The following is a 24281-nucleotide window of genomic DNA, read 5'->3' as shown; positions in this document are numbered from 1 at the left end:
ATTCAGTTTTTGTCTTTTTTTTTTTTCCCTTTCCTTTGTTCCTCTTGGTATTGCTTGGTACATCCCATGGTAGGTTGACATGGGGAGGTCCAGGAATAGGGAACATTGTATTCCATACTTACCGTAATTTTCCTTTTCTGGATCCTCCCCATGTCAGCCAGGGATTCCCACCCAGTCTCTGTCGCAAGGAGCGATATATTGAATGCTGAGTGAGGGGAGACAGCTGCTCTTATAGGCTAGGAAAGAGGTTGTCCTGGAGGGGTCATAGAGGGTGGAGCTGACCCATGGTAGGCTGACATGGGGAGGATCCAGGAAAGGAAAATTATGGTAAGTATGGAATACAATTTTCCCTAATATAAAAAAAGTGTGTATATATACATGCATGCATGCAGAAGTAGGATATACTAGACATAAAGCTACATGAAGGGTAGTGTGGGGGAATATAAATCTTTTCATAATAAAGCAGTACTAAAGGCTGAGACTTTTTTGCATGGATATAATCCTTTTTAAATATAATGCACAATACTGGTTAACTTCTGAATTTTGTTACAAAGTCTTAATTTACCTCCAGTCTATCGGTCTCCAGATTCTCTCGGTTCATATGCTGATCTTCCCTGCACAGAGCCCTTGCATTACTTCTCCTGTACAGGACTACATGTCCCATGAGACCGGCCTCATAGACGCATTCACAAACTCTCAGGCACAAAGATTTGTGTGCTGCACTGTGTATACTGATGTGTAAACAAATAATGCATTCTGTATGAAGGCCAACTAATCAGCTGACTAACCGATGCCTAAAATACTGCAGTTGACAATTTTTATACTAGATTAACCATGTTGATTGGTTGTTTCAGTCCTAGAAGAAAGAGAAGTGCTGCTGCTCTTGGTCACAGTCTTGGATCGAGATGGGCTCAGGTAAGTATTTGGGGGGCTGGGGAGTAGCTGCTCATGAAGGAGAATGCATTAAAGTTAAAAAAAAACAAAAAAAAAACCCTTCATGCCATTAGGACCACTTTAACTAGGTCTATTACAGCGATATGTTCTGACTCTTTTGCAACCCTATCGCTGACGAAGATCCTATCGGGTACTGCTGACTTCAATAGAGGTGCCATTTTATATAGGCCTTTATAATCCAGTCATTCCCCATGTCCCATCTGTTTTTCTTACTGGAAACACTGGATTCAAGAAGAGCTTACAGAAGGTCTAAAGATCCCTATTCTTAATGGTTCTTAAACGGTTTCTCAAATTTCTTTGTGTCTTCCTGGGAGTCTATATTGCTTGAGGCAGGGTTCTCTGATGTAGGAATGTAGACGGCGCTATTTCCTAAGAGCTTTGACCACAGCCGTTGCTATCCTTACCAGATATGAGTTGAGAAGATGAATGTGAATGTACCCCATTCAGTCTGAATTTATAAATTTGAAGAAAAATCCCTAGAATGTTTCCAGATAATTCTTATACCAAATATTTTTTGTCCAAAATCTTGGTCTCTTACCAATTTTATAAGCAACAGATAATTCTACAGAAAGCCAAGCCTGCTATGTAGGAGAAATTGCAGCCAAAAGCCTCAAATTATTTTGTTTTGACCTCAAATCCTATCCCCAATACTTTTTGGTACAGATCTCTGACAAAAGCCCCAATTTCTTCCATAGGAAATTGTTGCAAATCCCAGTTGTTGCTACTTGTCTAATTCTTGCAATACAACTAAGGAAGTTTCTAAGTTAGTTAATCCAGTGATAGTATTAATGTGTTTTACTAAAGTTTACATAGCTTCTGTTACAGCTCAGCTTATTTATTGAACAGGACTTCAGGTATATATTGTTCGAAGGAAAGTAGTATATTGATTGTGGTGTCTTGTAGTGCCACTTTTAGCGTTGTTCCATTGTGAAGTTAGTTTGTGCTGCTGCCCATTTTTATTTAGAAAGTTTGTACACTGGTCCCACATGTAACCCTTTCTACTTCCTTCCTACATCAGTTTCTATGAGGGAGGTATCCCTAACTCCATGCTCTGATGACATGTACTGTATGCTATCTAATCAAATATTGCAAAATAGATTAAGCTGTTGTTGACTAATCGCATTATCCTGGGTCCAGTCTTTGACAAAAGTTCCTTTAAAACAATGGTATTGGCTAAAAGCTTTGCCTGAACAATCATTTTATATTGCCCAGATATACAACAATAGTATCTATTTACCCGTTATGTTAGAGGACAGTGATAGTACTGGTTTGCAAACCTTGTTTCAATGGCATTTGTTAACCACTAGGGGACCACCCACAGTACATTTACTGCGGCAAAGCGGCCCCTGTAGGCAGGATCATGTATATAAATGTCATCCTTGTTTACATGCTAGGGGGCACACGCCCGCCCTGCCCGCAGCATCGATCACGGCCACGGATGTCAATCACTGGGTCCCGGCTGGTGATTACCTGTGGGGTCCCGGCGATTGCCGGCAAACACTGACACAGAGCACAGCTGCATTGTTTTCAATGCAGCGCTGCTCCCTGTCCGTTCCCAGCTCACTGTTCCGGAGAGCAGAGCTTAGCTTTCCGGGACAGCATGCAACAGTGAAGTACCCCCCACCCTGCCCACTAGTAAAACACTCCCCTCACACAATTAACCCTTTGCCTAAAATGTTAACCCCTGGGGGTTAATGGGGTTAATGGGGAGCCATTAGTACAGTGTCCTGATCACTGTAGTGGTGTCACTGGGGATGTCAAGTCAGTCCCGTCCCCCCCCAGTGTCAGAATGTCTGCCGCAGTCCCGCCATAAGTCGCTGATCGCCGCCATTAGTATACAAAAAAAAAACAGTATCTATACCGCCATTTGTAAACGCTATATAACTCTCACGTAAACCAATTTGCACTTATTGGGATTTTTTTTCTTAGCAAAGATGTCGCAGAATACATTTTGGCAGAAATTTATGATGAAATTTGATTTTTAATTTTTTTTACTGGACATTTTTTATAGGAAAAAGTCCAAAATATTATTTTATTTCACAAAATTGTTGGGTTTTTTTATAGCGCAAAAAATAAAAAAAACGCACAGGCGATTAAATACCACCAAAAGCCTAATTCATGGGGGAAAAGGATGTAAATTTAATTTTTGTGCAGCGTTGCATGACCGCGCAATTGTCAGTTAAAGTGATGCAGTGCCATAACACAAACCGCTTATGTAATCGCTTCCTGACTGCTCTATAACAGAAATACTGCTTCAGGGCGGAAGAAGTGTGCAAAATCACCTATATGTGATTTGCACTCCTGTGGTTTTCACGCCCCTCCCAGATAACCTCAGATTGCCCATCAGTACACCAGTTATTACATTTAACCCCTCGATTGCCAGAAAGACACTCATACACCATAAACCTCCATTGCTAGTATAGTGTCAGAACGGATCAATATGTTTGATCAAATCAGCACTATACCAGCGTTTACATTAGTATATTGTCCTAAAAAAATATATGCCGGTACAAGGGAAAAATAGCCCAGAGCCACAAATTCAGAAGAATAATAGTGAATGCTCCATTATTCTGGGGGGTGACCAATCTAGACTGTCATTTGGTAATGCAGAAGAAGTTCAAGATAAAGGAAGTCCAACGACAGAAGGAATAGGAGAACAAAGAACTGTAGAACAAGAAGGGCCCCCAGTACATACACTTTTAAAAAAGGACCTGGTAGAAATGTTTGCAAAAATGGAGACGGTTCTTAAGAAGGCGCATGCACAACAAATTGAGAAATTAGAAATGCAAGCAGAAGAGAGGCGATTAGAACTGAGAGAATTACTATTTAAAATGGAAGACCAGTAGGAACAACTTGAGGTTTAGAGGCCTACCAGAAGAAAAAGGGCAGGACGAAGATTTATTGGGGAAAATGAAAAAAATATGTAATCCAATAATGCGAAGACTAGAGACAGATCGTTTAAATATGGATAGAGTACACAGGGTCAGATGGCCAAAGGGAATATCAGCAGAAAGTCCCACAGATGTGATAGTTTGATTTCAGGACATCGGAGACAGGGATCGGATATGGAAAGGGTTGTGGGACTTTTCCAAAATTAAAATTTGAAAAAACAGTTATACAAATGTTTGCTGATATTTCCCCAGAGACATTGGCAAGGAGGAGAGCATGTAAACCACTTCTAAGCCATATGAGAGAAAAAAAAAGTCCGATACAACTACTTGCTAAGTCGGGTGGAAAGATGGAAGATCAACAAGTTTAAGATTCCCAGAAGAGTATGACTTTTGTGACAAATTATATTTACAAAAAGTGAATATTGTGGGATGGTTAGAAGGGGTTAGGGAGAAGGACATCCAGGGCCCAGGTGGATGGAAACAGGTATATAGGAAGGAGATTTAAGAGGACGTGGAGCAGAAGGAGCCACTGGAGAGAGAACAGGGGTTTTGAGGGGTTCCACCCCCTCCCCCCCCTTTTTTTTCCCCTCTCTCCAGTGGCCCTATTGGGTCTTGTTAGAATTTTTTGAGTACCTCTTGGGTTATATCTACGAGGGAGGATTGACAGGGAGGTATAGGAGGTACAGGGCAGGCTGGCAAGCCTGGCTGGCTCAGCTTTGAAACTAGGAATGTTATCTGTACAGGTGAAAGGGAGGTAGTCATTTTGCAAGTTTCACCCTAACCAAGGAATTGCTAGTAGGGGTTTACCGAGTCATTCCAAGGCTTAATGTAATCCGGGAGGTGGGAGTGGGGTAGGAGGGAGGGGGAAGGGAAGGGGAAAAGAAAGGAGTGGTAAAAACTCTGTATTTAATTAGATACGAAAAGGTACTAATTCAAAAGAAGAAAGGAGGAAATGAATGAGATTAAGTTTATGACTTGCGTGAAAGGGCCAAACTCGCCTAAAAAAAGACATAGGATACTCAGGGAAGTCCAGCAATACTCAATAGACATAGTATTTCTCCAAGAAACTCATCTAACCAGAAATACAAACGTGAAACTATACTCGAGGCAACATCAAACATGGTTATACGCTGATTCATCTGTAAAGGGAGCAAAAGGGGTAGCAATTGGGTTTTCAACCAAAGTAAATTTTCACCTGGAGGACAGATTGGAAGACCTAGGTCGGTTCCTGTTCATCAGGGGAAGGTTACAAGGAAAGGAATACACACTGGCCAATATATATTGCCCTAATAAAAACGCAGCTGGATTCCTAGAGGCGATTATAAGGAAACTTATGGATTTTAAAAAGGGGAACTTGGTAGTGGCAGGGGATTTTAATATGTTTGGACCCTAGATGGGATGTATCATCTGGAGCAAGGAGAGAGGGAGATAGGAGTCTTAAATCATTGAAGACGTTATTGTACAGACATCAGCTGGTTACTGTATGGAGGGTAAATCACCCGAGGGAAAGAGAATATACCTTCTCCCATATGCACGGTTCATATTCAAGGTTGGATTATATAGTGGAGCACAGACAGATTTTGAAAGGATCAAACATAGAAGTTATGTCAATATCGGATCATGCCCCTGTTAAGATGAGGCTACAAATAGGAAGATGTGATGATAAAATTTTTTCCTGGAAATTGAATGATACACTTTTACAGGATCCTGAAGTTGAGAAGAGGTTAAAAAGGGTAATGGAACAATTTTTTGAGATAAATGAGACCGAGGGAATATCCGAGGCAACTGTTTGGGAGTCACAAAGCATATATTAGAGGAATATTGATCCCCATAGAAATAGAAAAGGAAAGAGGGAAAATGAAACAGGTTATAGAACTACAAAAGAAATACATAAAATAAAAAATGGGATAGATCAATATCAGAGGATAATATTAAATAGATGAGTTGAAAGAACAGGACTCTAGGAGGATATTTAATAGTCGCTAAAGAATGATACCAATGGGGGAATAGACCAGGAAAACATCTAATGAAAAGACTCGTAAATGAGAGAGCCAGGAATTTCATAGAAAAAAATTAGAGATGGCAAGGGAGAGAATCTGTATAAAACATCAGATATTGCCAGGAGGTTTTATAACTATTATAGTGAACTGTATAACGTAAGGAGGGGAAAGCATAGGGAAAGTGAGGAGATAAAAAGACAGAACTATTTAAGTGAGGTAAAGCTACCACGAATAGTATAGGAAAAACTGGAAAATCTAGAAAGCCCTATCACCCAAAGGAAATTAATCTAGCCTTAAAAACACGGCCGTAGGTAAAAGTCCTGGGTCAGATGGGTATACAGTAAGGTACTTGAAAAAATTTAAAGAGTTTCTTGTTCCTAAGATATGCAAATATATGAATGCGATAGGAGAGGGTTTAGAAATGAGGGAGGAATCCCTTCAAGCGTATATCACGCTCATTTTGAAGGAAGGGAAGGATAGCTCTCAATGTGCGAGCTATAGGCCGATTTCATTGTTAAATGTAGATACCAAACTGTATGCAAAGGTATTGGCAACAAGGCTGAAGGACCTGATATCTGAATGGGTACATCTGGATCAGGTGGGCTTTGTACCAGGGAGAGAGGGGAGGGATAATGGCATGAGATCCCTGATATTGATACAAAAAGCTAAAGAAAAAACACTGGCAATATTACTGTCGATCGATGCGGAAAAGGCATTTGATAGGGTCAACTGGGGATATACGTTTGATATGCTAGAAATGTTAGGGATAGGACCTAAAATGCTGAATTGGATAAAAGGATTATATAAGCACCCATCAGCGGCGGTAAAGGTAAATGGAACTCTCTCAATTTTTTAAAATGTATAATGGTACCAGGCAGGGATGCTCCCTTTCCCCTGGTTGTTAGTGTTGTCACTAGAACCACTCTTGGAGAGGATTAGGAAAAGTAAGGACATAAGGGGATAAAAGTAGGAGAAATAGAACATAAAGTCGCTGCTTGTGCAGATGACATGTTTTATGAGGCTAATCCTAGAATAACACTACCCAACTTAATGAAAGAATTAAAACCATATGGGGTAATATCAAACTTGAAGATATATCCTGTAAAATCGGACTTTTTAAATATTAATCTTTCAGCTATAGAAAAAAAAATTTTACAAGAGTTTTTTTCCTTTTTCCTGGAGGAAAAATGAAATAGGATATCTCGGAATAAAAGTAATAAAAGGCCTTAGTAAACAGTTTATATCCAATCAAATTACATTCCCCTGATAAATGAAATAAAGGATGAGTTGAAAAAATTAGTAAAAGGGGGGGCTTCTTGGATTGGAAGAATTAACCTAGTTAAGATGTTGATACTTCCAAAAATATTGTATAAATTTCAGATTCTTCTGATTCCTCTACCTGGAAAAGTAAGGACATAAGGGGATAAAAGTAGGAGAAATAGAACATAAAGTCGCTGCTTGTGCAGATGACATGTTTTATGAGGCTAATCCTAGAATAACACTACCCAACTTAATGAAAGAATTAAAACCATATGGGGTAATATCAAACTTGAAGATATATCCTGTAAAATCGGACTTTTTAAATATTAATCTTTCAGCTATAGAAAAAAAAAATTTACAAGAGTTTTTTTCCTTTTTCCCCTGATAAATGAAATAAAGGATGAGTTGAAAAAATTAGTAAAAGGGGGGGCTTCTTGGATTGGAAGAATTAACCTAGTTAAGATGTTGATACTTCCAAAGATATTGTATAAATTTCAGATTCTTCTGATTCCTCTACCTGGAGCTTTCTTTGCAATAATTAGAAAGATGATTATCAAATTTATATGGGCAAATAAGAGATCAAGGATAAGTTATAAAGTGTTATGTAGAGCAAACGTAAATGGGGGATTGGGGTTACCAAATATGAAAAATTACTACACAGCTGTAATTTTGTCACGGGTAGTGAAAAATTGGGTAAAAATGGAAGGGGGATTAAGTAAATCACGGTTAGAGAAGATGATTTGGATACCTCACAGGTTCCGCACATTAGATATAGAAACAACTGAAGTGACTAGGATAGTACTGGAAATATGGGATAGAATACACAATAAGGAAAAATGGAAATTTAATTCACTGTTGATTCCACTAGAGGGAACAGATTTTTTTTGCACCAGGAAATGATAAAATTAGTGGGAGATGGATTAAAGATAAAAATGCACGTTTGAAAGATATTATAAAAGGGAGAATATGCACGTTTTAAAAGTTAAAAAAGAATAAGGATTTGTTTGGTTTGATGAATGGAGGTACAACCAGTTATATAATATTGTTGCAAATTTACCACAACTGTTGAGGGATGTAGAGGAAATGAATCCATTTGAAAAATTAATGAATGTTGACGTAAGTCCAAAATATATCACTTCAAAGATATACAAGATCCTTACAGACCTAGATGGTGTAGAGCCCCCTGGGTTTGTAGGAAAATGGGAGAAGGAATTGGGAATAGAAATGAACTCACAAAGGAAAGCTGTTTTTAATTTAACATGTAAGGTAACAAATATGTCCACAGTAGAAATGAACTATAAATGCCTAGCGAGATGGTATATAACACCAAGTGTTGCCCATAAGCAGCAAAAAGAACCCCCCCCCCCCATGGTGCTGGAGAGGTTGCGGAGAAAAGGGTAATATGGAGCACATTTGGTGGAGTTCCCCGAAGATACAGAATTATTGGAAGGAAATGGCTCAATATATCCAGGAAATTTGTGAGGTAAACATTCAGGGAGATCCATGGAAATGTTTATTTTATTATTTTGAGCCCACTTTGGAAGTATATAAAAATAAAGTATTGTACCATTTAATTATTGCAGCAAAGGGTTTGATTCCAAAATTTTGGCTAGTGGCTGAGGTACCAAGGATAGTAGATTGGATAGAGTGGAAAACATTGTTAGAATGAAAGAATTGAGATGTATAGAAGAGGATAAAATGGGAATGTAAATCACGGTTAGAGAAGATGATTTGGATACCTCACAGGTTCCGCACATTAGATATAGAAACAACTGAAGTGACTAGGATAGTACTGGAAATATGGGATAGAATACACAATAAGGAAAAATGGAAATTTAATTCACTGTTGATTCCACTAGAGGGAACAGATTTTTTTGCACCAGGAAACGATAAAATTAGTGGGAGATGGATTAAAGATAAAAATGCACGTTTGAAAGATATTATAAAAGGGAGAATATGCACGTTTTAAAAGTTAAAAAAGAATAAGGATTTGTTTGGTTTGATGAATGGAGGTACAACCAGTTATATAATATTGTTGCAAATTTACCACAACTGTTGAGGGATGTAGAGGAAATGAATCCATTTGAAAAATTAATGAATGTTGACGTAAGTCCAAAATATATCAATTACATTTAAAAACTGGCACCTGACAGCTGAGTGTAAAATAATTTTTTTTTTAATTGCCAGCAATTTTTTTACATTCAGCGGTCAGTGGTGAACCCCACTGACAGCTGAAACGTTAACAAATGGTTGTTACTACTAAAATGCTGCATATGGTTATCACTACTAAAATACCGCATGAGTTAATAAAATAACGGTATTTTAGTAGCGTTTACTGTTTTTCTGATCTTTGGAACGGATTAATTGGTTTTCAATGCATTTCTATGGGAAAGCGTTTCGGTTTACGAATTTTTCGCTATACGAAATGTCCTGCAGTACGAATTAAATTCATAATCCGAGGTATTACTGTATACCCAACAAGGTCCAGTGAACCCCTCCCCCACTGCCTTCCATGGCCTTCTCGGGCACTGATGTTTACTGAAAGATTACAAAATATTTTTTTTTTTATGTGGTCTGAAAAAACACAAAATCTGGCATTATGGGTGTATATATAACATGTGTAAAATGGTAAAAATGTAGATTTCATTGGGTAATGTTGCTTGAATACGTCCTGAATGAGGATACAGGGTAGAAAAAAAATTAGGGGGGGATATATTTTATGCTCTTGTGTAGCGATGGAAATTTTGGGGATTTTTGCATTAAGTATGAGGATCCCTTATAGAGTTATGAGTGGGATGACACTCATTTTATTACTGAGGTTATGCCCCCTGCACAGCTGAACAGTTTAAATAAAAACAATTTTCTTTGTTTTTTATTGTAACTTTTATATGGTCACTCCACCCAGAACACATTTTCTTCCTTTAAATTTCTCCACCCAGGATTGATATCCCCCTCCTCCTTTTGTAAATGATTGCTCCATTCATAACTATTTCCCCACATTTAACAGATATTACATTGAGAGCAACGGCTGTGTTCATGCAGTCACGTCACGTGGTGCTTGAATGCATATGCCCCATATGAACAAAGCCTTATTGTGAAACTGGTATGGCGGTGATCAGGGACACTGGGGTTTATTTACTAAAGCTGGAGAGTGCAAAATCAGGCTCACTTCTGCATAAAAAAAAAAACAATCTACTTCTAACCTCAGCTTGTTCAATTAACTTTGGCAATAAAACCTGGAAGCTGATTGGTTTCTAAGCAGAAGAGAGCCTGATTCTACACTCTGTTTTAAATAACTGTGACTGATGCAAAGGTGAATGGGGACACTGGTCTGGGGTCATGACTGGCTGCACTGCTCTGGTGACATAGTACTGCTGTGGCAGTAATCAGACCATGGCTGGCGGCACTGATATACAGTAAAATATCAGAGCGGCAAGCCATTGTACATGATCACCGCCACAGCAGTACAATTTCACATTTTCTGGTGACTGTATGTAAAACCGAAAAATATATATCTCATAAACAAATGCCATGTAAATTCCATATAAATGTTGATAAGAAAGATATATAGTATAGAAAATCCAAAAATGCGCTGTGGAGCGCTAAAATACATTATTGTGAAAGAGCGTCTTACTATTGACATTTAAAGTGCAAAAGTGACATAAATAGTAAATGACCAGTAAATTATAGTTTGTAAGTCCAAAACAAATGATTCAGTGAATTCCGTGAGTCCAGTGATTTATGAATGAGTATACATTGCACTAACCAGACAGCGCAATATAGTGAACATTTGAGTAATCAGACCACTCCTGGTCATCTGGATCTGGAAAGGTGAAAATCAAGGGATCATCTGGCAAACCACCGCAACACAGGTAATATCAGCATGTCATCATCCATGCAGCAGGGGGATCACTCTCAATGGTAAGTGCGGAGAATAAGGAATCCACCTTAAAGGGAGGGGCTCGCAATAAACCAAGCCCTAGCAGAAACCTCTGATAGTGTAGTATTTTACTAATAAAAAGCTGAACTCACATCTCGTATAAAACCGTATTAAAGATGGCCGCCGGCCTTCCTCATGGCCTGTGCGGCGTGACGTCACCAACCGGGCTCCTCACTAACGCGTTTCGTGCCTGTGCACGTTATCAAAGGGAGCGTGCCTTAGCCGGCCGATTGCTTAAATATGTAAAACCGAAAAATATATATCTCATAAACAAATGCCATGTAAATTCCATATAAATGTTGATAAGAAAGATATATAGTATAGAAAATCCAAAAATGCGCTGTGGAGCGCTAAAATACATTATTGTGAAAGAGCGTCTTACTATTGACATTTAAAGTGCAAAAGTGACATAAATAGTAAATGACCAGTAAATTATAGTTTGTAAGTCCAAAACAAATGATTCAGTGAATTCCGTGAGTCCAGTGATTTATGAATGAGTATACATTGCACTAACCAGACAGCGCAATATAGTGAACATTTGAGTAATCAGACCACTCCTGGTCATCTGGATCTGGAAAGGTGAAAATCAAGGGATCATCTGGCAAACCACCGCAACACAGGTAATATCAGCATGTCATCATCCATGCAGCAGGGGGATCACTCTCAATGGTAAGTGCGGAGAATAAGGAATCCACCTTAAAGGGAGGGGCTCGCAATAAACCAAGCCCTAGCAGAAACCTCTGATAGTGTAGTATTTTACTAATAAAAAGCTGAACTCACATCTCGTATAAAACCGTATTAAAGATGGCCGCCGGCCTTCCTCATGGCCTGTGCGGCGTGACGTCACCAACCGGGCTCCTCACTAACGCGTTTCGTGCCTGTGCACGTTATCAAAGGGAGCGTGCCTTAGCCGGCCGATTGCTTAAATATGGTGCTGCACATGTGCGGTTTGGTGTGACGACGCCACATTGGCCCGCTCGCGCATGCTCGATGCATACAAGAGCGGCCATTTTCTAGGTTATTATCAGGCAACATAGGAACCGGACGGACATGGGTGTAAGTATCCAGTCCAGTCAAATAATTATCAATAAGGGTGATCTACCGATATGGTACCAAAAAACTAGAACAAAATAATGAGTGGGAAAATATTACAAATCCCTAATTCCAAAATGTAATGATGCTAATGAAAAACAGGGAATATACCCCCCTCCATTTTATCGTAGCCAAGTTCAAACACACAGAATCAAGGCTACTCACTCTATAGTGAAGCGGTATAGACCCGTTTGTGTGGGACTAAAAGTACCAGCAAAAAACTTATTAAAAGGCTGTTCCTATGTTGCTGTAAAACCAATCATAATAAAACAATCAACAGTATAAAACTGAACATTACAGAGAATTAAAACGCCTAATCCCTCACAATTTAACAAAATGGGATATGCGTTTTTATATACACAAAAAGATATACAATGTGACAGACATAAAACCAGATGTGAAAAAAGTTATTAAAAACCAAAATTGAAACTTAAAGGTCTAGGGGGGTTTACTACATTAGGAGCTAATGTAAGTCTCAGTGAGGGTGCCTTTTTTAGAAAAAGGTTAAAATGCTACCATTTTGGAAAGAGAGATTAAAGAAATAGGTAATCTGAATAGGAATGACCTCCTTACCCCAATAAATAATTCTAAATCGGAGAGATTTTGTCCATTTATCACAAATTTCAGTGTACAGTATAAAGTGGTAGCAAAAATTATTAAGAAAAACTGGTTTATTCTTAAAAATGACCCGGTGATAGGTAAGGCCTTACCAGACCATCCAGAGATTACCTATCGTAAGGCACCCTCTGAGGCACCCACTGAGACTTACATTAGCTCCTAATCTAGTAAACCCCCCTAGACATTTAACTTTCAATTTTGAACATAAAGGTTTCTATCCTTGTAATAGGTGCATGTTGTGTGTAAACAATGGAATCCACAAGAAACCAGTTAAAACTTTCTGTTCAAATTCAACAAATAAAATATATGATATAGTCAGTCATCACCTGTAATAGCACACATGTCGTGTATCTCTTGGAATGTTCTTGTAGCAAACAATACGTTGGAAGGACCACAAGAAAGCTCAGAGGCAGATTAAGAGAGCATCTGTACAACATTAAAAAATAGTACAAAGAACATTCCCTTTCAATGCACTATCGAGAATTTCACAACAGAAATCCTCGGTGCTTAAAATTCACGGGCATTGATGTTATTAAACCCCATTGGAGAGGGACATATAAACTGTATCCATGTTAGAAACCAAGTGGAGCTACATTCATTATCTCCACAAGGTTTAAACATCGATCTTGATATAAACTGTTTTATCGATACCAGTTAGTTTTATTCCTCTTTATCATGAATCTTTACGAGGGTTTTTATATATAATTTCCCATCATACATTTTTAACCAGTTTTCTATTTCTTACTTTTAGATACTGTTTTTTAGGCAATTTTATCCCAGTGCTGTTTGATTAAAAAATTTTTTTTTAACTTTTTTATGTTTAAACATTTTTAAATTATTTTTTTACTAATGATGGGGCATTATTCCTCCCACTGACACCAATGATGGGGCACTATTCCTTCCCCCCCACTGACACCAATGATGGGGCACTATTCCTCCCCCCCACTGACACCAACGATGGGGCACTATTCCACCCCCCACTGACACCAATGATGGGGTACTATTCCTCCCACTGACACCAATGTTGGGACACTATCCCCCCCACTGACACCAATGACGGGACACTTCCCCCCCCCCACACCGACACCAACGATGGGGCACTATTCCTCCCCCCCACTGACACAAACGATGGGGCACTATTCCTCCCCCCCACTGACACCAACGATGGGGCACTATTCCTTCCCCCACTGACACCAATGTTGGGACACTATCCCCCCCACTGACACCAATGACGGGGCACTATTCCTCCCACTGACACCAATGTTGGGACACTATCCCCTTCCCCCACTGACACCAATGACGGGGCACTTTCCCCCCCCCCACACTGACACCAACGATGGGGCACTATTCCTCCCCCCCACTGACACCAACGATGGGGCACTATTCCTTCCCCCACTGCCACCAATGATGGGGTACTATTCCTCCCACTGACACCAATGTTGGGACACTATCCCCCCCACTGACACCAATGACGGGGCACTATTCCCCCCACTGACACCAATGATGTACTATTCCTCCCACTGACACCAAAGATGGGGCACTTTTCTTCCTACTGACACCAATGATGGGACACTATTCCTCCCACTGACACCAATCATGGGACACTATTCCTCCCACTGACACCAATGTTGGGACACTATCCCCTTCCCCCACTGACACCAATGATGGGGCACTATTCCCCCCCCCCCACTGACACCATCGATAGGGCATTATTCCTGTCCCCACTGACACCAACAATGGGGCACCATTCCTTCCCCCACTGACACTAATGATGGGGCACTATTCCTCCCACTGACACCAATGATGGGGCACTATTCCTCCCACTGACACCAATGATGGGGCACTATTCCTCCCACTGACACCAATGATGGGGCACTATTCCTCCCACTGACACCAATGATGGGGCAGGATTCTTCCCACTGACACCAATGATGGGGCACTATTCCTCCCACTGACACCAATGATGGGGCACGTTTCTTCCCACTGACACCAATGATGGGGCACGTTTCTTGCCACTGACACCAATGATGGGGCACGTTTCTTGCCACTGACACCAATGATGGGGCACTATTCCTCCCACTGACACTAATGATGGGGCACTATTCCTCCCACTGACACTAATGATGGGGCACTATTCCTCCCACTGACACTAATGATGAGGCACGATTCTTCCCACTGACAACAATGATGGGGCACTATTCCTCCCACTGACACCAATGATGGGGCACTATTTTGCTCCATAAGACACACTTGGGGGGAAATGTCTGTGCGTCTTATGGAGCGGCCGGCCCAGTATTCCCACCGCCGTTGTATGTCCACAGTCTCTGGTCATCTCCTGTACTGTGTCCGCAGTCTCTGGTCATCTCCTGCACTGTGTCCGCATTTGTTCATAGTTCATAGGGCCAGTTCACAGTCTGAGGGACAGTGAACTGGCCCCCTGTTTAAAAAGTTTGAGGACCCCTGGATTAAAGGAATAAAAGGGACAGAATGTCACTTTCCTGTGCGGAATGACTCCACTTACTGATGATATCCAATTGAGATCTGTGGTGGGGGGAGGGGACCTTTCCCTACTATTCTGCCATCTTTTATTTTGCAGCAAGCCATTTCCTTTGGTCTGCTATTTTTCAGACATCTGTGAAAACATTTTTTATTCATGGTTTTTATTCCTGGTTGCTAAAGAGAAACCAGAGGAGTTTCTCCTTTTGAGTGGGTATTTAGAAAAATGGGTATTCATATTTACATCTCTTTGCACCTTTACTCACAATGTTTGGATGGTGTTACATAATGTGCTGTATTATAAAAAAGTAAAATAGTATTATTATTATTACAAGTTACAATAAGTAAATGGTTTCCAACATCACATTTTTGTCTTTTTTTTTTGCAGACTAATTTTACATGAAAGCTTGTAATAGCTTCAGTGTTCCAGCATCTTTATCACCAGCATTGATCTTCTCCAGATGCCTAAAAACAGTAAAGTCACCCAGCGAGAGCACAGTAACCAGCATGTTACAGAATCAGTTGCTGACTTGTTGGCCCATGAGGAGCCAATTGATCACAAGGCCAGTGCTCTAAATGTGTCTGGAGAGCAGTACAGAGGAAAACTGGAAGAAAATTTAGAATTAGAAGACAGACCAGCATGGAACAACAAATTGCAGTATATCCTAGCGCAAATTGGATACTCTGTGGGTCTGGGCAATGTTTGGCGATTTCCTTACCTATGTCAGAAAAACGGAGGAGGTGAGTTTTTAAGACATTTGCATATGGACGCTTTTTTTTTATGCCCTATTATACAGTGTATAGTTATCATTAGACGATGGTCACTAGGACACAGAGAGGATGTGATTCTGTTCAGTGGAGGCACAGACAGCAAAAAAAAAAAAAAGTTAAAATTTTAAAAGTAAAAATACATTTATTTTTTTTCTCTTATTAAATTGGACATGTGACTGAAAACTATAAGGTATTAAATGAAGGAGAGTTACAAATTTTTGAAATAACTGGATTTACTAGAAATTAAACCTTGGAACATGGCTATACTTATATAATATACTCTCACTCTGTTTTCAGATAGCCAAGCTAGCTCATGTCTTCATATAGCCAAGCTAGTTCATGTGTCCTGCTGTTTCCCTCAGCATTTTAAAAGTGATAACAATGATTCTTTTTTCTTAATCTTACATAACATAGTAGTGCTCATTCTTGGACAATTGGGTCATGCTTCACCTCCACGTGATCGGACACTAGCAAAGCTTGACACAGTCCGGTATACCCCCCGCCCAACACTTCCAGCATACCCTTTTTTTTTTGGTGATCGACCTTTCTTTTTCTCTTTGCTGCACAGACTTCTACTTGAACTGGCTTTCTATGCTCAGCCTCAGTTCTCAAGGGAAAAAGCTGTTTTTTGAATCAGTTCCCATGGATCCTAATATCTCAGAGGGACCGTATTCAGACCCTGGTGGAAGAATGAGGGAAACATGTTAAGCTGCATTGGAACAGGATCCTCTATTGCTCATTTTAGCAGGCAGTTGCATCTTTGAGCTATTGAGTGGGGTGCTTTACTGCTGCCATTGTCTGCTGTGGTAGAGCCCAATCGCTGAAAACCCTATTTGTTATTCCCACTCCAGGAGGAGGTGAAGATCTTTGAGCAGGTTGCTCTGATATATATGTGTAAGTGCCCATTTTTTGGTCGCCCTAGGTGCTCTCTCAGAAACCAGAAGGACCACACCTTTATAGGCTCCTACAAAACAGTTCCTGCCTGGCTGGACTAGAGGATACTGAGGACATCCATTGTTTGGGTGCACAGATTCCTTTTCCTTGGCTGCTCTGTGCTTTTTTCAGCAGGTGCATCAGAGCTACTGCAGGAGACTGCGCTGAACATGCAGCTTTTTTTCCATTGAGAATACCAGCTGAGAAGGACAAGCTTTGCTGAGCTCCTACAAAGCACAGGTGCTAAAGGACCAGGGACCCCAAAGCCTCCAGCTGGTGGGACAATGAGAAGCTACCCCCACACTTTCTTTTTGCTAGCACTGAGGATTGTGGATATTGAATCCGCTAGTGGGACTGGCAAGCATCTGGCACTAGAGGAATTGGAATCAAGTGGAATAGCCTTCCTTATTTCAGAAGACAGTCTTCTCTCCACAAATACATTTATGGGGCAGCAGTGGGCTCTCAGGCAACATCTGGCTTCTTGCTAACTCCTTCAGGAACTCCCCCAGGGACATTTTGTGTTCAAGGAGGAATGATCAGCTGCCTTTTCAACTGTTTTGGAGCAGCCGGCGGCAGTGGTATAGCGTAGCGCCTGGGGCAAGGCAAGTAATTTTGCCCCCTAACCCATGGACTTTTTCTCAGCTTGTTCCAGTCTGGTCACATGATCCCTTGTGTCATTCAGCAGTGGCTGCAGGAGAGAGGAGAGAGCGGTGGATTATGGCTGGGTAAGCCTGGAGCAGTGACATCACCCATGGGCTCCCGTGTCCCATCTAATGTTGGTGCTCCCTCCTCTCCCCTGCATACACCACTGGCTCACACAGGGGATAGCGTGACCAGACAGGAGCAGCCTGAAAATAGGTGTATACATCTTTTCTACACCGCTTAGCCAGCATAGGCATTAGAGAGGGATGGGAGAATTTTTAAGACTAGTTGGGTTTAAACTGGAAATTCTACTTTAATCCCTCCCCATTTTTGGCCATTGGCAAAGTTAACCCCTTTGTGCTGCATTAGTGGCCATTGGCAGTGTTTTATAACCCCCTTATAAGCAACACTGACACACTGGTGCCACTAATGCAGCACAAAGGGGTTATATAACTGTCACTGGCCACTTCTACATCAGTGACCAGTGGCAGAACATTAACCCCTTCTTGCTGCACTTTACTAATGACCTTGTTAATGAATTAACCCCTTCACCCCCCCAACCAGGAGTTAACCAGTCCAATTCACAGGGGGATAAGAGGGGTGGTGGGAGAGAGATGGGGGTGAGAGAGAAACCCATAGCCCTGTCTGCAGTCCCTCCTCTTCCCATGCTGCTAGCACCTTCAGTGCCAGCAGTAGGCACCTGCGTCTCCCGCCAGTCCTTGTTCCCCATCCCAGTCAGTCTGTCCTCCGGGCACAGTCTGTCAGGGCAGGAGCAGTGGAATGGACTGGCAGGCCTAATGGTAGGGTCACGCACCGACTGACGACAGCCACCACCCACAGACCGGAGTCCCTCAGGGCGTGGAGTCTAAGCTTCAGGCTGCCTTTCACCAGGGCCCCTGATGGTGGGGATGGACTTGACGCAGCCAGGGACCAGGTCGCTGCCCCCGAGTAACCCCAGCTGCGGTAATGGCCGCCGCGAGTGGCGTATAGCTGGTGGGAACCAGATGGGAAACGATAGCGTAGTCGGACAGGCCGGGTCGATAACAGCGGGACAGACAGTACAAGACGGTAGGCAAGAATACACAGGTCACGAGCCGGGTTCAGCAACGGGAGGTCAGATAAAGGGATAAGGCAGAGAATAGTCTTAGTCAAAGCCAAGTCGGTTTCCAGGAGAACAACGAGAGTAGAACCAGAGCTTGCTGCGACACAATCATACAGGACACGAATGCAAAGAGCAAGTGCAGACAACAGGCTTAAATGTGATCAACCACACCCCTCTGGAGGAGGGACCGCAGAGGCCTGAAAGCATAAAAGGCTCCCACCATGCTTTGCAGAAACCTAAGATGGATGCCAGCACATGGAGCAGCACCAACTCTGAGGAAAGGTAGGACCTTGACACAGTCACTGTAGGAGAGGAGGCTGGCGGATATCCATAAGGCTTTGTGGAGAGATGACTGCAAGAAGTCTAGGTCTTTGTCCCACAGAACTATCTGGCTACTTTCCACTACCACCCTTTTTCAGTTCGGACGAAGTGGAAGTGGAGGAGGCAGGATCTGAGGAAGCTGATTCTTCCACTACAATACTTTTCCCATGCCTCTCAAGTGCATCTCACAGGTGAGAGTTCTTAGAGGTATTAGCCCAAAATCAAACATCATATTGCAGCTTATCAAATTCTTAGATGTGATGGCTGTGTTGGTTTTCGATTCTAGGCTTTTCATTATTTGGCTCTCTTCCAGATGGACAGTATCGGTTTACAGGGATGAGAAAAACCATTTAACACTGGCAGGGGTGCTTAAAATGATAAGCTCTTGTATATTTTCCAAAAAATACTTTATTGTTTTAAGAGAAGACAAAAGCATTTAGAGCATGTACAGCAATAGAACACAGTTAAAACATAGACATGACATGCTGCTTTCCATTTCGCAAACAAGACAAATTGTAAACAGTTGTGCAAGACTAAATCATGTAGAACAATACATCCATCTTAAAAAGTCAAATGGAGGATACCAAGAAGAAAATGGATAAGATGCTGTCAGAGAATGCTATCTTGTCCTGACTCTCATCAACTTTTCAATGGTAAAGTAGAGTGATGATAGGGGCAAGGGTAGGGAAAGCATTGGGTATTGTGACGGTCATTGTTTACATATTTATAGCTAGCGTATGTGTTATGGTTGACGTTAGTCATATCTGTGTGCAGGTAGATGCTCTATATGGTTGGTAAAGAAGAGCTGGTACAGGGAAATAACAGGTGTGAAGACAAGAGGTTAGAAAGAAAGACCGTTGAAGGAAGAATTATAGGGTGAGATGTTGGGGAAGAGAAAAAAAAAGGGGGGGAGAAGGCGTTGCATCCTCCTGTCTTGGCCCAGCCAGACAGGTATTGCTAGAGGTTAAAATAGAATGTGTGAAGGATTGGTAGGTGGGGTAACGCAGGTATCAAGAACCCCAGAAGGCATGTTGAGATTTAAATGAACATACCATCATTGTGTGTGAGAAAAGTGTCTTCGGTTATCAGAATATATCCCCCTATAGCATTGTAGTTAGACATTCAGCCAGATGGTCTTGGTTGATCGTGTACTATTAGGTGATAGTTAGGGGTGGATTTGAAATGATTCCAGCATGCCCATGTTTTCCTGAATCTCTCGGGATGTTCCTTAGCTACAGAAACCAGTTCCTCCATTTCCTCAGTTTTGTCAATCTGGGTAAACCATTCTCGTATAGTGGGAACATATGTTGAGCGCCAGTGGACTGGGATCCATTGCTTAGCCGCATTTACCATATGCAAGGCGAGTGATTTGCGATATGTCCGAAATGGAAGTACCGTATGATGGAGCAGAAATTGTGCGGGTTAAAGGGTTAGGGCGTACGTGGTAACTTGTGTAATTGTAGATTGAACTTTCTCCCAAAAGGGTTGCAACAATGAGCATTCCCACCAAATGTGTAGGAGTATGCCTGTCGTTCGATGGCATCTCCAGCACAAATCCGGGACATTGGGGTTAAAGCGGTGAAGCAGAGATGAAACTCTATACCATCTAGAGTACACTTTAAAGTTATTTTCTTGTGTGGAAACACATAGAGACCCTTTATGTATGTGTTCATATATATGATCCCAGTCTTCCGGCACTAGTTGGAGCTGTAGGTCTGCGCTCCAGGCCTTACAAGCTTTCCTTGTTGAGAGGTCATTGGTGGTTTCGAGACAGGAAAAAAGTTGGGAGATAACATGTCTCTGAGGGGAGTCTGTTGCGCAAAGTTTCTCAAACGGGGTCAACTGTCTAGTGAACGCTTTTAGTTGGGGTGAGCTGAGGACGAAATGATGGAGTTGTCTATACGTCCATTGTGTTAAGATCAGTGTTGGCCATTTTTGCAGAAGGAGATCTCTGGATAAGAGCCTTCCGTCTTTAAAGAATTGGTGCATACTTAAGCCGTCAGTGGGACCAAGTCCCGCAAGAAAGGTTGCGACATACCCGAGGGGAAATCTGGATTCAGTCTGACAGGAGTAAGTGGACCTGGGGTGGATGAGAGTGCTGTATTCTTGCATATCTGGTGGTAACATGACAAAGTAGGGCCTATAAGAATGTGTTCCTTGAGCTCATATGGAATATGGGATTTTTGTAGCCATGGAGAAGTGGTGAGTGGGGTCCCCAAGAAAGCAGCTTCTACTTCGACCCATGCCTTACGAGCATGGTTTGTAGACCAATCTACTATTCTTGCCATTTGACAAGCTTGGTAATAACGGGAGATGTCAGGAAGCCCTATACCTCCACCCGTTTTGGGCATGGTTAGTTGTTCAAAACCAATTCTAGGGCGTTTATTGCACCATAGAAATGAGGTACATAATGTTTTGTAAGACTTAAAAAAGGAGTTGGGCAATTTAATTGGAATTGTTTGTAATAGGTATAAAATCTTAGAAGTACATTCATCTTGAGGATAGCAGCTCTGCCAAACCAGGAGAAGAATGGTTTATCCCATTGTTGCAGATCTTTGGTGATGTTACGCAAAATGGGTAGAAAGTTTTTGGCGTAAAGCTCTGTGAGATGGGTTGGCAATTGAATTCCTAAGTATGTGATGGCTTCTGACTGCCACATGAAAGGAAAATTGGATTTCGCTTGTCTAATTGCGTCCTGGGTTAGGGACTTGCTAAAATTTATTTTAAAATTGGCCAAATACTGAAACAATTTGAAGTCCTGTAGTAGATTAGGTAGTGTAGTATGTGGCTGTGTCAGGAAGAGTAAGATGTCGTCAGCGAAGGCTGCTATTTTATGAGTTTTGACATTGATTGTAATACCTTTAATACTTTTCATTCTGTTTGATGCAATTCAAAAAGGGTTCCAGCGTAAGAATAAATAGGAGGGGGGATAGTGGGCAGCCCTGTCTGGTCTCATTTCTTATGGAAAAGGGGTTTGAAAGGAGACCATTGACTCTCACTTGAGCAGTCGGTGTAGTGTTTAGTGACATAATAAAGTTCAAAAGACGGGGAGGGAGCCCGAGGCCCACCAGAACTGCTTCCATGTAGTCCCATGCCAATCTGTCAAAGGCCTTTTCAGCGTCTAAAGAGATAAAGAAGCCAGATTGATTCTTCTGTGTTAACCAGTGGTGTATGTTGATTTCCCTGATCGTATTGTCTCTAGCCTCTCTACCGGCTAAAAACCCCACCTGGTCAGTTGAGATAGTAGCGTCTATGATATGCAGCAAACGATTGGCCAATATCTTGGCAAAGATCTTAAGATCGACATTCAGTAGGGATATCGGCCGATAGTTTGCTGGTAAAGTTTGGTCTTTATTTTCTTTGGGTATTAGTGTGATATGGGCTTCGGATAGATGACGCATGGACTGTCCTGGGGTGTCTAGTAAGTTGAAGGCTTTTAAGAATGGATGTGCTAGGACGTCAATGAATGATTTATAATTTGCGGTTGTAAATCCATCAGGTCCCGGGCTTTTGCCTGGCTTTAATTGTGCAAAGGCCTGCTGTAATTCTGCCAGCGTCAAGGCACCATCCAAGTCTTTTGCTTGTGACTGGGATGGGTTTAGGGAGGAAATGAGCAAGAAAAGACTGGATAATGGCCGTACGTGGCCTGGCATCCCCTGTTGGTTTTGAAGGAAAGGGCAGATTGTACAAGGAGGTATAGTATTTTTCAAATTCGGCAGCTATATCTATGGAGGTGTTTAGTGATTGGCCCTGTGTAGAGTGAATATGGGAGATTGTACGAGAAGCTTTTTTGGCTTGCAAGGCCCGGGCCAAGAACCTACCACTCTTATTTCCATGTTCGTAAAAAAGCTTTTGAGTTAAGATGTAATTACGCTTTGTTTTCTTTTCCACTATATCTCAAAGTTGTTTGCGGGCTAGGTTAAGTTCTCGCGCAGAACCGACAGCCTGAGAACGCTTATTTAGACATTCCAGTTTCCGTACTTTTTGAAGTATGGAGGTAAAGGACGCTTGATCCCTACGTTTCTGAGAGGCAGATATGGAAAGCAAGAGTCCACGAATCATGCATTTGTGTGCTGCCCATTGAGTGAGGGGAGTCGTATCCGAGGACGAATTTTCCTTAAAATAATTGGTTAGCGACTCGCGTATTTGATTGACAATAGCTGAGTCTGTGAGGAGAAATGGATCTAGTCTCCACATTTTAGAAGTAGGAGGGGCATCGTGGAGCTGCAAGGTCATTGTAATGGGATGATGGTCAGATAGAATCATTGGATCAGTGGAGGCTGACTTCAACACATGTAAGTCGTTTTGCGTCAGAAATAGGTAATCAATTCTGGAGTGATGTTTGTGCGGTGCTGAAAAAAAAGTGTAGTCTCTATCAGAGGGATGAAGTGTACGCCATGTATCATGGAGAAGAAGGTCATTCAATTTGATTTTAATCTGTTTAAGTGCTCGGTAGGGTTTCGATGAGAAGCCTGTCGAAGTATCTACTAAGGGATTCAGTGTCACATTAAAATCACCTCCCAGAATCAAGATACCTGATTGGAATGCTGCTAGCATTTTGGAGATTTTGCAGAAAAAACTCACTTGCGCTGTATTGGGGCTATAAATGTTTGCTAGAGTAAGCGATTTGTTGTGTAAGGAGCCTTAGAGGAAAGAGGAATCTGCCTTCTGGATCCTACAGAGATTCGGTAATTACGAGCGGAAGTGTTTTGGCAATCAAAATAGAAACCCCTTTTGCTTTTACCTTCATGTTAACTGAATGGAACGCTGTGGGATAGTTAGCATTAGCAAACTTGGGGGTGTGGTCAGCACGAAAATTACATCTGCCCGTAGACTTTTCATGTATGTTAGAAGTTGAGAACGTTTCTCCGGTATATTTAAGCCTCTTGCCTTAAGAGATGCCAGCTTGAGCGTATGAAGAGTACGTGCAGGTGTGCGTGTAGCGGGCATATATGTTGGAAGGAAAAGAAAAAAAAAAAAAAAGGGGGGGGGGAGGATGGGAGAAGGGTCGAGGTAGAGAAAAGAGATAGAAATGAAATACAGGAAAGAAGAAAGGTGCAGAGAGAATCAGAGCACCGTGAATGGGAGAAGTAGTAGATATGCACCTCAGAAATCAAAAGATATGATTAAGTGTAATTCCAATACTTCTCTAATGAAATAAACTCCTGGGAAAGAGTAGTCCAGCTACGCCGTCCTGAAAAAAAGGTTGTGTACTGAATAGAAAGGTATTTGGTAGATCGTATATATTTGTATAAAGGAGG

General features: G+C 41.6%; 1 protein-coding gene across 2 annotated transcripts in view; it reads left to right on the top strand.

The window, feature by feature from the left end:
• SLC6A17 (solute carrier family 6 member 17) overlaps positions 1-24281 on the top strand; it is a 450753-nt gene that overhangs the window by 10615 nt on the left and 415857 nt on the right. For both annotated transcript variants that reach the window (XM_089657075.1, XM_089657076.1), the window contains exon 2: positions 15640-15992. In XM_089657075.1, coding sequence (XP_089513201.1) covers positions 15713-15992 — 280 coding nt within the window. In that variant the 5' untranslated portion in view covers positions 15640-15712. The remainder of the gene's footprint in view (positions 1-15639; positions 15993-24281) is intronic.

This window comes from Staurois parvus, unplaced genomic scaffold (assembly GCF_062004578.1).
Source record: "Staurois parvus isolate SC_StPar_1 unplaced genomic scaffold, SC_StPar_1.0 ptg000961l, whole genome shotgun sequence".
Classification (NCBI taxonomy): domain Eukaryota; kingdom Metazoa; phylum Chordata; class Amphibia; order Anura; family Ranidae; genus Staurois; species Staurois parvus.
Note: the sequence above shows the minus strand (reverse complement) of the source record. Positions and strands in the feature narration are given on the sequence as shown.